We start from the raw sequence: 16,173 nt of genomic DNA on the forward strand, positions 1-16,173 counted from the left end.
CAAAAATTATATTCAACAGCCACCTGAATAAGCATCTGAGGTTTTCTGAATTTCAAATACCAAAGGGAAAAAAAGTTTGGTCTGACAGTGAAGGTAGGTAGCATTCCACACAAGAATACAGTACTGAAAAACCACCATGAAGGTGTTTTGGTTATTGGCCCCTTCCAAAATGTCAGTTTACCAAATAATATTCACTTAACTCCCAGCACATGAGCGTATACAGAAGAAACATGACCAATATAACAAAAACCCTTCCTACTACATATTCAAGTAGTAAGTTATCCCACTATTTCACAGGCACAAAATTCAAGGTACAACAAAGTACTACTGCTCAAACACGGACACCTCTCCAGACCAACATATTTCAGCAGCAGAATACATGCAGATTTGGGGCTTTTTCAGTCCCATATGAAACAAGTACTTGCTACAATCATCTTATAAGCCAACCAGCATTTTTCCAAACTGGGCTTCTTTTACAGTGGACCAGAACTCCCTTCACATGCTTCAAGGACATGTATTTGTAAAGTCTGCTGCAGAGGGCAGCTCCTTTGCTTTCCCATTCCCATATCCTAGGAGTGTGCCGCTCTGTCCTTAGAGAAGTGCCAGAGGCATTTACCACACTGCCCACATGGAGCCCGAGGCAGGGGCAGCAGTGTCCTTCCTGACTAACAGTTTCCATCCAAATTACTTCACCCCTGAGAAGCCTACAGCTAAAAGCCTGATTTAGTTAAAGCCACTGATTTTTAACTTGGCTGTTTTCAAGCTCCTTGGCTTTCCTGAAAACCACGACCATATTGCATTCTCAGTCACCACTTCCACATTTCAAAATTCATCTGGTTTTTATTTCTACAGTACCCACTTAACAAGAGCACAAGCATTTAGTGACAGCAAATTACTACCAAGATTTAAGAGTTATCAGCCTCTAGGAAAATACAAAGCTATCAATATTTGAGATAATTACTATAATGCACTAAGATCTACCTGAAGCATCTAGATCCAAGTTCTACATCTTACTTTCTCGCCTCCTTCAACAGCCCTTTTGCACCAAAAGAAATGTTCACATGAAGTTCTCTGAATGTATTAAAAGAAGGAAGGGGATGGATACGCAATCATTTGCACACACACCTAAGAGAAAGTTAAAAATCTGGTTTATTTGAAACTGTGAAATCAAAGTCCAATAAATAAAATGCTTAACATCAACACTGGACACTATGTAGGAAAACTCTGGTAAGACTGGATAGCTCCTTTGGTGCCCCGAGCATCGACGAACCACGAAATGACTTCCCAGCTCCCCACAGCCACACTGTTCTCTCGACAATCTTTCCCCATTCATGGCAAGCCTTCCCCAGACACACACTGCCCAATTCCCCCATGCTGAAGTCTCACCAGCACCAGCAGAACTGCCCCAAAGATGACAGGGCACACAGGGCCGAGGCTGTGAGAATGAGTGCCTACATTTCAGAACTTCTAGAGAGCATATCCCTCTTCCTCACTCAAAGCCCTCTGAATAGGTTTCATGAACTGTGCTATGGCCAAGTATATTCTGTTTTTAAATTTTTAATGAGCAATTATTAGGCTGTAAGAACACATTGGTTCTTAATCACTTTTTGGGGTGGGGGGTGCAACTGATCCCATAAATGTTGTTTATGTTTGTTTAACACCACTATTAAATTACTAGGTCTTTCCAAATAGCAGATTCTCTCTAAGTAACCATATGCTACATACACATTAAAACTCCTTGAAGCAATCATATGAAAATAGTAAGATTTTATCCAAAATATAACTCCAAACACAACTTACAGAACCACAGGCAGGAAGTAACCAAATTCTGCTAAAAATGTCACACCCTTTCAAAAACAGCAATAAAACATTCTGTATGTGCTTTAAAAACCATGGCACAGGGCAAAAGTATGCTTACTATCTTAAAAAATAGAAATAAGCGTGGGCATCTCACCCTTTCCTTGTAACACTGGCACAAGTGAACTCTTTTCTTAGAAAAGAGGGTGGGGAGAGGGGGATGAAGAGGAGGAAATAAAACCAACACATCTTACAGGTTATTTATTATGGAACTGGCTGTTAATACTGGAGGCACTCTTTGACAAGCCAGATGAAAACAAGCATATCCAGATAGAACAGTACTCAACAAGGCCTTAATGTGGCCACCAGTTTGTGCTTCAACTCAAGTGAACCTTCCCAACAGCTTTTCTATAATCTGCAACAGAGATGTTGGTCCATACTGAAGGTAAGGCTATTTGGGTTTTATACTACTGTGATGCTCTCTATAGGCCAACAAGAACCAATCACTACATGAATATCCTCGGCTCAAGTACCCAACAGTTTAAAGTCTTGATGCTACCAATTCATCCAGTTTCAGTCTGTACCATTTCTGACACAAGGGACTTCAACCCAGGGATCTAATTTGCTGGGGAGTAAACTACTCAGTTACTACCTCATAAAACAGCAATTTAAAATGGCAGACCTTCCACCAAATTTGGGTGATATTTGGATAGGTAAGTGACATGCACAGAGGTCATACACTCAATGTATCAAAGCACTCTCCAAAGCAGCTTTGTTTTTTGAAAAAGAAAATAAAACAAACGCTGATGCCAAGCTTTGAACCATAGGTACTTGAACAACCAGGCTTCAACACCAAACAAAAAGGATAAACACTTCTGGTTAGCAAGATCTATTTAACAGATAACACAAACATTTCAAGCCAGTTCACTATAACACTTCAATCGGCACCCGAAAGCCCCTCAGTCCTCACCATGGTACACAGGTATTTTGACTGAGGAAAAAACCACAATGCCATGTATTTCACTGCTACCAGTGCACCGGGAATTTGAAGGGGCAACGGATGCAAAGGCCGCAATCACTTCTCGAGTAGATAAACCAAAAGATAGGTCAAAATATCAGGACTTAAAAATTCATATACTCAAATATATGTTATTTACATCGTTTACCTCGTTATTTTAACCAACATTAACCCACAATTCATTACTTAGAAAAGACAACATTACAGAAAAATAAAATAAAATTTGGTTTTAACAGGACAAGTGTTTTACATGGTGGTATAAAAAATGTAATGGGAGCCTGGAGGGGAAGAAAAATAAATGGAAGTGGAACAAAAAAAAACCCATCACAACAAAAAAACCCACAACACTACCCCCAGAAAAGGCAAAAAGCTAAAACAAATTCCAGATGTTTAAGTCTGAAGGTTTTAGCTTTTAAAATACACAACTACGTGTGCCTTTCACAATAACAGTCACAAGTGAACAATACTTTTTGTACTACTGCACCCTTCAACAGGCCAGTCTGCAAGTCAAAACAAACAATATAATAAACTGCTAAATTATAAGTATGCAATTATGGATTACTTTTAGCTGTTATAAAAAGCTGGGTTACATATCCAATGGTCCAACTTTTAAATTCAAACTGTGCTTAATGTTTTTTAGTTCAGACATACTGAAACCCATCAGCACAGATGGTCTGTGATGTTTTACTGCCTTTAAGCATGTATTCCTCATTTTTCCAAAGAATGATGCAACATCAATTTTCCAGGCACATAGCAGCAAGGAAAGTAATTCCACCTCTTTCTTACAAGGATATGGCCTCTTGTGAAAGTAGTCCAACAAAAACTGTTTCTGTGCCTCATATGAATTGTGATCATACTGATTAGGATCTACTGCTAGAAAGTGGAGATCCTCACTAGAAGGAAGCTTCCTCATCTCAGTCCTAATCTTTTGTCGCTTGAAAGGCACTACCCCTGAATTCACTTCGTTCTCTGGAGACAGAGCTATGCCAGTACTTAAGCTCGGAGGCTGCTGTTCCTTATTCCTTTGGTCTTCTGCAATAAAGCAGGAATCTGATTGCTTTCTTTTCAGTACCACAGAAATATGCTTCTCACCATTCACAAGCAGCAGCTCTTTCTTCTCAGTACGTTCAAGCTGCATCTTCAGGCTCGAGTTGGTGTCTTTGGGGGCACTTCTACAACGGAGCAGATGTACAGCAATAGCTGTCAGAGTCATATTTCCAGTGTACACACCACAACAGTGGATGCACTTGAAAGCAGGAGACTTTAAAATCGTATGCACAGTCGGCATTATATGATGCCGCTCTTTCAAATGCTTTTCATAGGTTTCTCTACCAGCAAACGTACCTAAGCAAAAGGGACAGGTGAACATTTTTCTGGTGCATCTCCTGTTCGTTTGTGCTGTCTGAGGTTTCACTTTGATGTAAACAGGGACAAGAACTGTTGAATATATTCCAACAAGCACTGCCAAATGTACTTCTCTTTCACCCATGTCTTCATCTGGTAGCACTGTGTTGAAATCGAAGTGTGGAAACACAAGGCCACCCTGAGCATCGTTACCTAGCTGAATTCCTCTGTTGCTGTAACTTGCATGCAACTGCTTTCTCCCATTGTGTGCAGTTTTATTGTGCTCCACGAGGCTTTTTAAGTCATAGAAAGTTCCTGTGCAAAACAAGCAAGATAAGCCATGCATGAAGATATGTTTCATGAGCTCTTCCTCACAGAGAAAACATTTACAAGCGTAACACCGGATCGTTTTTTCTGTCATCCTTAGAAAGGGTGCGCAAGCAGCAAGTTTGTGAGGTTCTGGGGTTTCTACTTTCACTTCACGTGGTTTGTGGGCCACCTCCATGTGCACCTCGTAGACATTTGATGGGAAAAGCTCGTTACAAACAGGGCAGGTCTTCCACTGCTTGGCCTGTCTGACAGCCAGGCTTGTTTCAGGAGCAGGCGGGGAAGCCTGCAAGGATACATTCTCAGAAGTCAGAACCACAGGAGGAGAGGGAGCACTGGCTGGTGACTGGGACAGCTGAGTCACTGACCCCGACTGCATGAGCTGGATGGGCACCTGTGGAGGTGTCACAGTTGCTACTCCGCCACCAGGAGGTACAGGCAAAGTAACTGAGATGGGGGTCAGTGTGTACATTTGCATCCCATTAACCTGCTTGGCCTGCATGAAATGCCTCACTATAGGGCCCGCAGTCAAAAAAGCTGTGCTTTGAGAAACTGGAGGCTGAACTGGCTGATTTACTGGGATAACTGCCGGGGCAACAGGCTGATTAAGCTGAAGGAACCCAGGTCCAACAGGCTGTCTGACAGGAACCACCCCAGGGGCAACAGGCTGGTTAAGCTGGAGAACACCCGACCCAACTGTCTGTGCCACAGGAAGGACCCTAGGATCAATGGGTCTGTTCATGTTCCCAAGTGACTGGTTGACAGACAAAATTCCTGGAGCAACTGGCTGATTCACAGAGAGGACTCCTGGTGCAACTGGTTGATTCACAGGGTTGACAGGCTGAGTAACAGGGAGCGTTCCAGCTGGAACTGGACTATTTATAGTACCAATGGGTTGATTAACAGGAAAGAGCCCAGGCATGACAGGCTGATTAAGAGGAAGAACCGCAGGGGCCACAGTTCTATTTACGGTCCCAACAGAATGATTAAGAGGCAGCCCATGAGAAACAATGATGGGCTGGGAAGGCGATGGCTGAATACAAACGTTGTTCTGACCCATGGGAGGATTGCTGGGCACAAGAGTGACGTGCGAGGACCTAGTGGTGGGAGCAGAGGTGGTTTGTGGGACGCTGCCAGAGGCACTTGGGACGGTCGCTGGTCCAACTGTATCCTGAACTGCTTGTATCTGCACCGTGCTCTGGTTTTGATCAGTCTGTGGAAATGCAACCTGGATGCAACCTGGAGCAGTCACGGAACCTGTTGGGACAGCAGCAAGCCCTGAAGATGGAGCAGCAGCTGCTATACCTTGGACAGGCTTTGGAGCAATATACATTTGTTTCGCAAGTCCGGGTTTCTTAATATGTTCTGAAATCAGAGATCGAAGTTTGTTCTCCAGGTCTCTGTGTGTTTCAGCTGTCAAGATATGGTACATTAAACAATCTGGGCTGTTTGCAGGAACATTACATTTTTTACAGTAGAACTCAACTGAATTTGGTGTACTTTCATCACATTTCTCACCAAAATATACATTTACTAAGTTGTTAAAATGGTTCATCAGTACATGTTTCTTCATATTGTAATACAAGGTGTCTGTGAATTGACATTTTAGACATGTGAAGTTTATGATGTCACTCCTAAATTGTTTCATGCCATCTAAAATGCTGACTGTATAATTTTGTATTCGTTTATTAGATGAATGAAACATCCGGATGTGTTTTCCCACTACTTTGGGATGAGAAGAAAATGCACATTTTGGGCAAGAAACCACCATCTCTTGGTCCACTTCATCCTCATGGTAACGATGCAAGTGATTCTTGAAAGAAGTAAGCAACTTGGACGAAAACTTGCATAAGCTACAGCAGTATGGCTTTGTTCTGTATCTCTGCAAACAAAAGAAAAACATCCACTTAGAAACTGCCAGCTCCTACATCACACTGGTATCTGTTTAAACCCACACTATCACCTGTCAAAAATTCCTTCACTGGACACATAGTATATATCTTGTCAAGTTTCTTCTGGTTTTGAAAAGCAGTTTTAAGATTAAATACTTAAGGGGAGAAACATTTGCGCCTTTTTTGTTTCATTATAATTTACTAAGAAGCCTTAAATGAGTTTACTCCTACTCTAGTTCACAAGAAGTAATTCTGAAGCCTGTTTTTAAAGACAGGAATCACAGAACAAGCCAGGAAGAATTTGTATCCCACTGTACATAGGAAGTTAAGCCTTAGCAATTAGGAATAGTAGTCCTTTTACTATGACACTTCAAAAGCTTTATTTAGTTCAAGGCCAGCTCCTATCTACTGGACAAAAAGAGAACAGAGAGAACAGGCAGGGATTTTTTTCTGTACTTCAACAGCCTACTCTTATCTGAAAACTCTCCAGAAGGACCTTTCCAACAAAGCCATAAACAACTGATTTTATTAAGAACATTCCTCTGCAGCCAAAATTATAATAGAAAGTAGTAAAAGCCCCTTCTATGATAAAGCAGCAATGTATTAGCTCATACATACAATTTGTATTAACTCACACATACTGGGCATCCCATCATAGTAATTTCTTTAGGAAATTTCCTCAAAAATGCTCAGTATAGAGAATACAGATTCTTCTCAGGGAAGTATTTTTAACTGTTTAAGAATTCATCTATCGTGCACTAAGCAGTGGTTTGCTCCCTCAGTTATATGTCATATGACAGCACTGCTTTTCATATCCATATGAACATTTTTTGTTCTTTCTGAAAAACAGGTATCCCCATCAACCATTCTTTCTGATCAGCTTCCTGGGAAGTTAACCCTGGCTCCTGCCAAAAACTACAGAATCAGTCACAGAAACATCCATGTGACAAATCTGCACTCTCAAACATCTAGTGGAATCTGTCTGTTCCCTCAGACATGTTTTTCACCTCACTGACTTCTGCCCCTCATGAAATAGAGCCCAAAGAGAACAAACGGTTCTGCCACTACAGCATCCAGCCTAGTTAGATCACCCACACACATCTCACTGACCTACCATGAGGAACAGTAACACAACACATGCAGGTGGGTTTTTTTGCCATGTCATACAGCCATGGAGGTTACAGTCAGCCATCTACAGACAACCCAGACAGCCACCTACTAGCAGTACTAGGAGAGTCTCCTGATGATAACCAAAATCTAAGCTCCAAATTCAAAAGACTGGGTCAGACAATGCCACTGGCTGGCTAAGGCTGCTGAAGAAGTACACTGCTAAGAAATCACTGAATTACCTTCTACTTACACTCTTTAGGTGTCTAATCTCAGCTGCTACTAAACAGCAACAAAGCAAATTACCAGACACATCAATCTTCAAGCAATTTGCCTGGAGAAAGGCCACTGACAGTAATGAACTAATGAAGCACACAGAACATTACTAGAAGATAGGCCTAACTACTTCTGAAGGAGTAAAGTGACAAAGAAAAAATTCCAAACAATTCTCTTTCAACAGAACAGAAGCATGTGAAGTTTACTGCTTTGATATTCTCTGTATGAAATAGAGCTCTTCCACACAAACACTGTACAAACCATTCTGTCGGCATGTTCTCCTTGCATACTCATCTGCTTTTTCTGTTCACAAGTGCTACCACAGTCTACCAATGGTATCCCAGTTTTATAGAGAATTTGACAAAATAAGAATTGCAAGCCACTTAGGAAAAACAAAGCATCTTGGAGATTGACCAACACAACCTTCATCTATAAAAATGGAATCCAAAAGAAAGCTTATTAGAAACATCAAGGTAAATTCAATTAGTCCTCCCTCAAAGAACCTACCCCGGAACATTTCTACTATGTAGTCTCACATTCCCCACAACCTAGAAACATGCAGAAAGACAGGACAGCCTCCAACAAACAAAGTTCTTCCAAAACTGTTAATGTCTCCCTAAAAATAGTACAAATGGTGGAAACCACCAACTACACTTACACAGACATCTTCTCCAGCCTACTGAGTTTACAGGAAGAAACAACTTATTTTCCCCTGACAGCAACAACTTTGGAATACAACATCCTGAAGGACCGACTTCTTTTCTCCCAAATCTAGGCAGCATGATACGTGAATGATATATATCAATAAACCAAAATTGTTTAAAGAAAATGGATAGGAACAAGGTTAGCATCCAAAAGACAGTTTGGCAAATCCATTCCAAGAGACCGCAACATATTACCAACTCTACACTGAATTTCATCAGATCAGATTCCAATCTCCTTTTTTGGGCAGATATAACTGGTCATGCTGACTACCTGACTCAGGACACCTATTTCTCCCTTCTGGTAAGGGACCAGGTCTCTCTGCCTTGTGTCCCTCCAGACAACAGGGAAGAAAGAAGCTTCCCTCTCTAGTGCACAATTTTTAGTTATTTTCCACTTTCATTGAAATAGCTTATCATTTTTCCTAAAGGACTGGCGATGGAAGACAAGCTTCACCTAGTCCATCTTCATCCTGTTCTTCCCTATTTCATGTCTGGTGAGGAAGGGGAACCTCTGCTGCTCATCTAACACAATCTCCCAACACTGAACTTCTTTCTTTAGTCAGAAGGTAAAGGCAAAAGAGACAGAACCAGCAAGAGCAGAGCTCAAATAACATGACTGGGGCCAGAAGATAGACCTAGTAAAGAGAGACGTTTTTCATGTGAATAAAGAATAAATTAAAAAGGAGGGGAAAAAATAGAAACCATCATTAACAATTAAGATTTATTCCATTCACCTAAACTAAAGGCAGTATTTAGTAAACATAACTGTAAGCCTCATCTGAAGTGGCACTTAAGAGCCTGGACACAATTTATCCCAACTCAAACAAAAAGTCTCATTTGACTCACCCACAAAGTCACGTGAACAGATAAACTTCCAGTTGTAAACGTGAACTCAAGTTCAGACATCGAGAAATAGGAAACAAAGCAGACAAAGGTCCTGAAGGGTAGAATCCTACTTAATGAGAGCTTGACAAAGACAAAGCTTTGTTTGGTCAGCCAGTATGCTGGGGGCTGAAACCGCTCCACTTTGAAATCTTAGTTTGCTTTAAAGATAAAGGCAGATGTTTTAAATATGGTACAAAACAGTCCTGACAATCCCCCCACCACACTATTCTAAAGCATCACCTTTTGATTCAAGATGAAAAGAGCAGACACACCCACTGCTGTTCAGATGCCAATGACAGGCCTTCCGTATGGAGGCAATGAGGGGCCCCAAGACTCTTCACTAAGACTGACAAGTCCACCTTTTTTACTGGATATACTCCTCCGCTCCACACTGCATCGTAGAAACTTGCTACTATATACAATTATAGAATTGTTCCTCTCAACCCTGCCTTTCTTGCAGAGTCTAGCTATACAGAACTAAAAGCTGCTTCACATACACAAATCTAACTAGAAAGAGCTTTCCACTGCCACCCCATACCAAGCCACTAATAATAATTTCATCATAATCCACTTGCATCTATGCAATCACATTTTCACCCTTCCAGAAACAGAAGCCATGTTGTACACAAAAACATAAGACTACATGTTAGATTAGGCTAAAAATGCAGAAGATTAGTGTGACATTTTAAACACCGATGTTCAAGGCTGTATCCTTCAAGACAGCAAATGGCAATTGAAGTCCTCATAACCAGCTACATTACAGGGAAAAGCAAAGAGGAAATGTAAGATTATTCCCTGACTAACAGCACTTAGAAAACAAATATTAAAGCTGTTTTTTCCCATTAAAAAAGCTGCCTCCCAATTTCTGAACATCGTAAAATTCAGCAATTCCACAAAACACGTTTACCCAAAATTTGTGCCATAAACATACATACCTTCCTTTTGCCCACAGGCTCCCAAGGGGAGACATCACTCCATGAAGTGTTACAAAAGTAGCTTTCACCTGCATCAAAACTTTTAAGATTCTAAAAGTAAAATAAAAACAAGAAATTAAAACAAGGCTTTTGCAGTCTGTTCTGAATATAAAGAAATTCTCAATAGGAAATAAGGAAAAATAAAAAAGAAAAACCCACACAAAGAGAAGATGACTTGGAAGTCCATACAGCATTCAGATACTGGTCCCAAAACTCCTTTCAAAGAAATTACTTCTTTGACCATCTTTGATTTATTGTAACTCAAATGTTTGTCCATATGACTGCCTGGTAATAGAGTAGGAATTCTGAACATTTCATAGTTACTGAAAATAATATAGGGAATGAAAATATTTACACTTGAATTCCACTGCTTCCAGTGGAATTCACAGTGAACACAAAGTATTTTCTCCCTCTACCTTCCTCCTCCTTCATCAGTAATATTTCATTGCTTACTTCCATTTATTAACTTACCACTATGGTTTACCTTGCAACAGGTTTTATTATTAAATCTGCATGGCAGTGTTACACTTTTAACTTGGAAAAACAAAAGACATTCACAGAAGCTGATTTCCAAGAGCTGCTTTTCCTGAAGATGCAAAGACAACAATATTACCATGTCTGCAACAACTCTATCAAGGAAAGCAACTTTCCTTACAGCCTTCTTCTAGTCAATCCCATCAGAGCAGTTTATGTTCCTCAAGCCAAAGCCAGCTACTACCCTAAAAATGCTAAGTTCATCTCCAGTTTTCTGAGACCCACACATATTTAAACACAACTTTAATCGGAGAAAAAAAAAAAACAACAGAACAAACTAGATTCCTGTTTACTGGGCATTTTTGAAGACCCTAGGCTACAGTCAACAGAATGCCTTGGATGAAACACAGGCTACAAATCCAGGCTTTACCCACAGAAAACTTGCACCTCTTCTCCCCTCACATTCTTCCCTTCCACAAATCCCTCTTCACTCAAAACTCTGCAGATACTTAGAGAAGGCAAAATGTTTCCACCTCTGTACCAAACTCCGCTGCAACAGCAGAAGCAGATAATAAATAACATTTAAGATCAGATGACCTCATCAAAGGAGTGGAATTCACTAACCTAATAGTTTGTGTTATGTGAAATTTAGAGGCAATACAGAATATACTTGGCAACAAAGAGAAACAATCAAATACAGAATCCTACTTAATTCTGTAGGCTCTGTCTACACTAGGCTCTTGTCCACACATGCAAATATGAGCATTCCTGTGTGTTCAACAGATTACAGTAAGACAGAACATCATGCCAGTGATAATTTGATTTAAACTTCATTATTCAAGAATTTAGAGAAGCGTAGCTGAGTCTGCAATACGCTGTCTAGCTTTTTCAACCATCACGTATGCCCAAGGAGAATCCAGAAAAGCTCAGGGCAACCATAAACAAATCCCGTGCAATCTAATCAACACCTATGAGTCACGTATTTGCCCTTCAGCCAAACCTTTAAAATAAACAAACGAACAAACAAAAACAAACCAAGAACACCTTATAAAGATCTCTTGCATGAAGCAAGAGAAATCCCAGAACTTTGGAGAACTATTCTTGATAGAGAAAATGAAGAGACTTGAGATTTACTAAAAAAGTTTCAGCTGAACATGCTGGAGTGAATTACACACTGTTAAAAAAAGATTTCTTAAAGTTTATGGCTCATCTGAAACATGTTCTATTTTTGGTTTGAGAGACAGGCTCCTACACTCAAACACCAGATTCCCACAAGCCAAACACACGTGACAATATGTCTAAATAGTTTTCCTGAAATGGCTATTTCCTACAGAGAAATATCTACTCATAAAAATAATCATTCTTATCAATACAATTAGTAAGTGGTGCAAATGGCTGTTGTGAACACTTGCTTTAAACAGAGATCCACTAATTTGTTATACCCTTCCCACATTTCTCACTTCCAGGAGGCGAGGAAAACAGAAGGGAGAGGTAACAAGAAAGGAACAAAGCCCTCTGAGAAGCCTGACTAATCCTGATGCATAATGGGTATTTTTAGGTTGATGAAAGAAACATTTTTAAACGAAGAACTGTTCTCCCCTCTGTATTAAAACTATCATGGTTTTCCAGAACAAAAAGATAAAAAGCTCAGAGTTTAAATGAAGACACAGAATCATAGAACAGAATCATGGAATGGTTTGGGTTGGAAAGGACCCTACAGATCATCTAGTTCCAGCCCCTTTGCCACGAACAGGGATGGCACTCACTAAACCAGGTTGCCCAGGGCCCCCATCCAACCTGGTCTGATACACTGCCAGGGATGGGGCATCCACAGCTCCTCTGGGCAACTTGTGCCAGTGCCTCAGCACCCTCTGAATAAAGAATTTCTTCCTAACATCTAATCTAAACCTCTCCTCCTTCAGTTTAAAACATTCCTGCCCCTTGTCCTGTCCCTATCTGTCCGTATAAGAAGTCCTCTCCCTCCTTTTTATGAGCCTCCTTCACGTACCAGAGGGTTGCAATGAAGTCTCCCCAAAGCCTTCTCTTCCCCAGGCTGAAAACCTGAAAACCCAGCTCTCCCATCAGCATCAGCTTCAGAGCAAAGGTGCTCTGGCCCCCCGATCACCCTCATGGCCCTAAAAATCACATTATGTTAGAGAAGCTGAAACAGTTTATTAAAGGAAAACCTCTGACCTTGCAGTGGGCTTGAACACACTACTTGGAGAATCAAACTAGTACTCCAGCCAAAATGCTCATGGTTTTCTTCCTAGCAGAGATCAATTAGCCTAAAAACTAACCCATTTGGTCTCTAAGCTACAGGGAGGTACTAGTCATACATGAAATTCCTTCATCTTCCTCACAAACTATTGTCCAGTATCATGCCTTATTACAACAGTGCAAGACCAATTTCAGGACCAGACGCAAGTCATGTTTGTATCATACCATATTTCAATCCATTTCTTACACTGTCCAGCCCCTTCATAGAACCCAGACATCAAATCTCAGTATCTGAGACAACAAACAAACCGAAGGTACTTCTCACTAGATGGTCTTCAAGGTCCCTTCAAACCCAGGCCATTCTATGACTCTTAAGTTTTATTAAGGCCTCACACATCCCATGCTACCAAAAAGAAATACCATCATCATATGAACCAAGTACAAATCAAGCTATAGAAACCATTCTTCCTGCTGCTGAAGTTGTACCAAAACCAGCCCCAAATTACCTGGAAAAAACAAACTGAAGTTATGAACTTGGTTGAGGGAGAATTATTTGAAAAAAAAAAAAAAAAAAAAAAAAACCTAATATGGTATTTTTTGGCCCAAATCTCTCTTTTCCGCAGTGGAAATGTTTGCCAGATTTCCCACCACCACAGGTTATTAAAAATGAAGCAAAACCAACTAAAGGCACATTATACATATCCCCAAAAACCCAACCAAATACAAAACAAATTACTACTTATTTACCATTGAAGTCCATGCAACAATCAAAGAGACCACAAGAAATTTCATAGTAAAAATCTGTCACCATCAAAACATTCCTACTTCAAATGGTCAAGACAGACCCAGGTTCTGAGTTAGAAGTGTGATTACAGAACAGTATTAACACAGTAAAAACAGCAAGTAAACAGAAATTACTAGACATAATTTTCCTTGAGCTATTACGACATTTACATATATACAACATCGTTCAACTGCAATAACAAAGAATGTTCCAAAATCAGTTATGCATGTAGTCTTGAACAATTTTCTTCCAATAGCTTACTTACGGAGTTTCAGAAAGAAACCACCACAAAAGACACAACAGCACCCTTATAAAGTGTTAAACCTACTTTAGTACTGCCATACAGAAGCAATCAACCTCTTGACTACAGTCAATGCGAAGTCATGAATATACTCAACAGCAAAAAAAGCCTGTGCACCAGCTCACTGAAATACACCATTGTTAAGAAATGGAGTTACATTGCTATGTTTGCACCTTTTCTGGTATTAGGTTTGCCAATCTGATGGCGCGCATTCTTTCTGACTGATGCACGTATTTTCTTCTGGAAGTGGCAACAATGGTACTAGGTTCATCTTAATTGCCCCAGTACACCTGCATATATTTTTTAAGATGCAGAACCAAACTACAACTCAGTAAGACAATTTTGGTATTTTTCACTGGACACAAAGTTTAAAGGCTTATCCATTTTCAGAAATGCTGACAATCTTTATGTCCCTTCAGAGGCTTGCCCTTGATATGTGATGGGGTGTCTTTGAGGAGACTCAAGTCCTCATCTGCTTGAGATTTTAAAAGAATTGAAAAACATTGCTACATAGCACACAAACAAAAACTCATTAGTCTGCTGTATTTTTTCCTCAAGCTGTACTGTTTCCTTTTGTTAAAACATTACTAACAGAGAATATAATATGCAGCACCATCTATGACACATCTTGTTAAGAAATATGGCCTCTTGCAGTGTTACATACTAACACACTAAATTCCTCCCCTGGCATATGAGCAGTCAGTAATGAGTAATCCCTGAAGCAAGGACCCCCCCATAAAGATCTATGGCAGAGCATTATACATACACCAGAAACTGAAATATTTTTCAGGAGTTTACATTTCAGATTGGTTTATATTTCAAATCAGTTTACATTCTTTCAAATGCTTTACCTTCAACAATTCCCTGCAGCTGTCAAGCCCAAGATCCACAAGAATGTCCTTCACTTTTTTTCGAGCCTTCCTTATATTATCAAGGTTTTGAACGGGAATTTGAAACATTTTGCACTTTTCCTGGGGGAAAAAAAACCACAAGAACCAAAAAATAAAGAAGAAAAAAAAAGAGGAAAAACAAAAATAAAAATTTTTTAAAAAAAGGTGACAAAATCCTTGAACACAGGCACTTGCATTTAACAGTGTTAAAATAAGAACTAAAATCTGCAAAGTCATAGAATGGAAATACTTAGATTAGAAAAGACCTCTAAGATCATATGAGTCCAAACATTAACCCAGCACAGTCAGTCCACCATTAGCCATGTCCCTCATCACTACACCTATGTGTCTTTTCAATACCTCCAGGAATGGGGACAGAACTACTTCCCTAGCCAGCCCATTCCAGTGCTTGGCAACCCTTTTTCTGCAGAACGTTTTCCTAATAACCTCCCTGGTACCACTTGAGGCCACTTCCTCTTGTCCTGTCACTTGTTACTTGGGAGAAGAGACCAACCCCCATCTGGCTACACCCTCCTTTCAGGCTGTTCTAGAGAGTGGTAAGATCTCCCCTGAGCCTCCTTTTCTCCAGATTAAACATCCCCAGCTCCCTCAGCCACTCCTCATCGGACTTGTGCTCCAGACCCTTCCCCAGCTTTGTTGCCCTTCTCCGAACTCACTCCAGCTCCTCAATGTCTTTCCTGTTGTGAGGGACCCAGAACTGGACACAGCACTTGAGGGTGAGGCCTCACCAGTGCCAATCACTGCCCCAGTCCTGCTGGACGCACTATTGGTGATACGGGCCAGGATGTCATTTCTTAAATATGAAAACACAGAATCCTTAAGCCAAAGAAGTGGGCTCATTAATATTTCCCAGTAGATCACCTGACTGATTTTAAAGGAAATACAATCTGATGGGGGGGGGAGGGAGGAATTCTTTACATTTCTTCTATCTACAGAAGATTCCAATTTTTTCTCTCAGATTTCCTTGTGTCTACATGGCAGGAACACTGGTTTTGTGGGTTTTTTGAAAAAGAACATGAACACCACAATTTTATTAAGTTCTATTCAGAAAATTACTATAATCTTGTTTAGGAAGGAGAAATTCAACACTTTTCACCTTGAAGGTTAGCATCAGAATGAGAAGTCTCTTTGATAATTTTGTTTGCTGTCATGCATGTACAAG

The 16,173-nt window shown here is 40.3% G+C and overlaps 1 protein-coding gene across 3 annotated transcripts in view; it reads right to left on the reverse strand.

Moving 5' to 3' along the window:
* Positions 1-1,131: 1,131 nt before the first annotated feature.
* The window catches only part of ADNP2 (ADNP homeobox 2), a 20,808-nt gene continuing 5,766 nt past the window's right edge, over positions 1,132-16,173 (reverse strand). For 2 of the 3 annotated variants that reach the window (XM_008637117.2, XM_017738627.1), the window contains exons 3-5: positions 14,952-15,071; positions 10,286-10,375; positions 1,132-6,368 (exon numbers count right to left, since the gene is read on the reverse strand). In XM_008637117.2, coding sequence (XP_008635339.1) covers positions 3,402-6,368; positions 10,286-10,375; positions 14,952-15,059 — 3,165 coding nt within the window. In that variant the 5' untranslated portion in view covers positions 15,060-15,071 and the 3' untranslated portion in view covers positions 1,132-3,401. Of the gene's footprint in view, positions 6,369-9,311; positions 9,509-10,285; positions 10,376-14,951; positions 15,072-16,173 lie in introns of those variants that run through there. The other variant, XM_017738628.1, reaches the window with a different exon arrangement.

The sequence above is a fragment of the Corvus brachyrhynchos genome, unplaced genomic scaffold (assembly GCF_000691975.1).
Source record: "Corvus brachyrhynchos isolate BGI_N302 unplaced genomic scaffold, ASM69197v1 scaffold146, whole genome shotgun sequence".
NCBI classification, from domain to species: Eukaryota; Metazoa; Chordata; class Aves; order Passeriformes; family Corvidae; genus Corvus; species Corvus brachyrhynchos.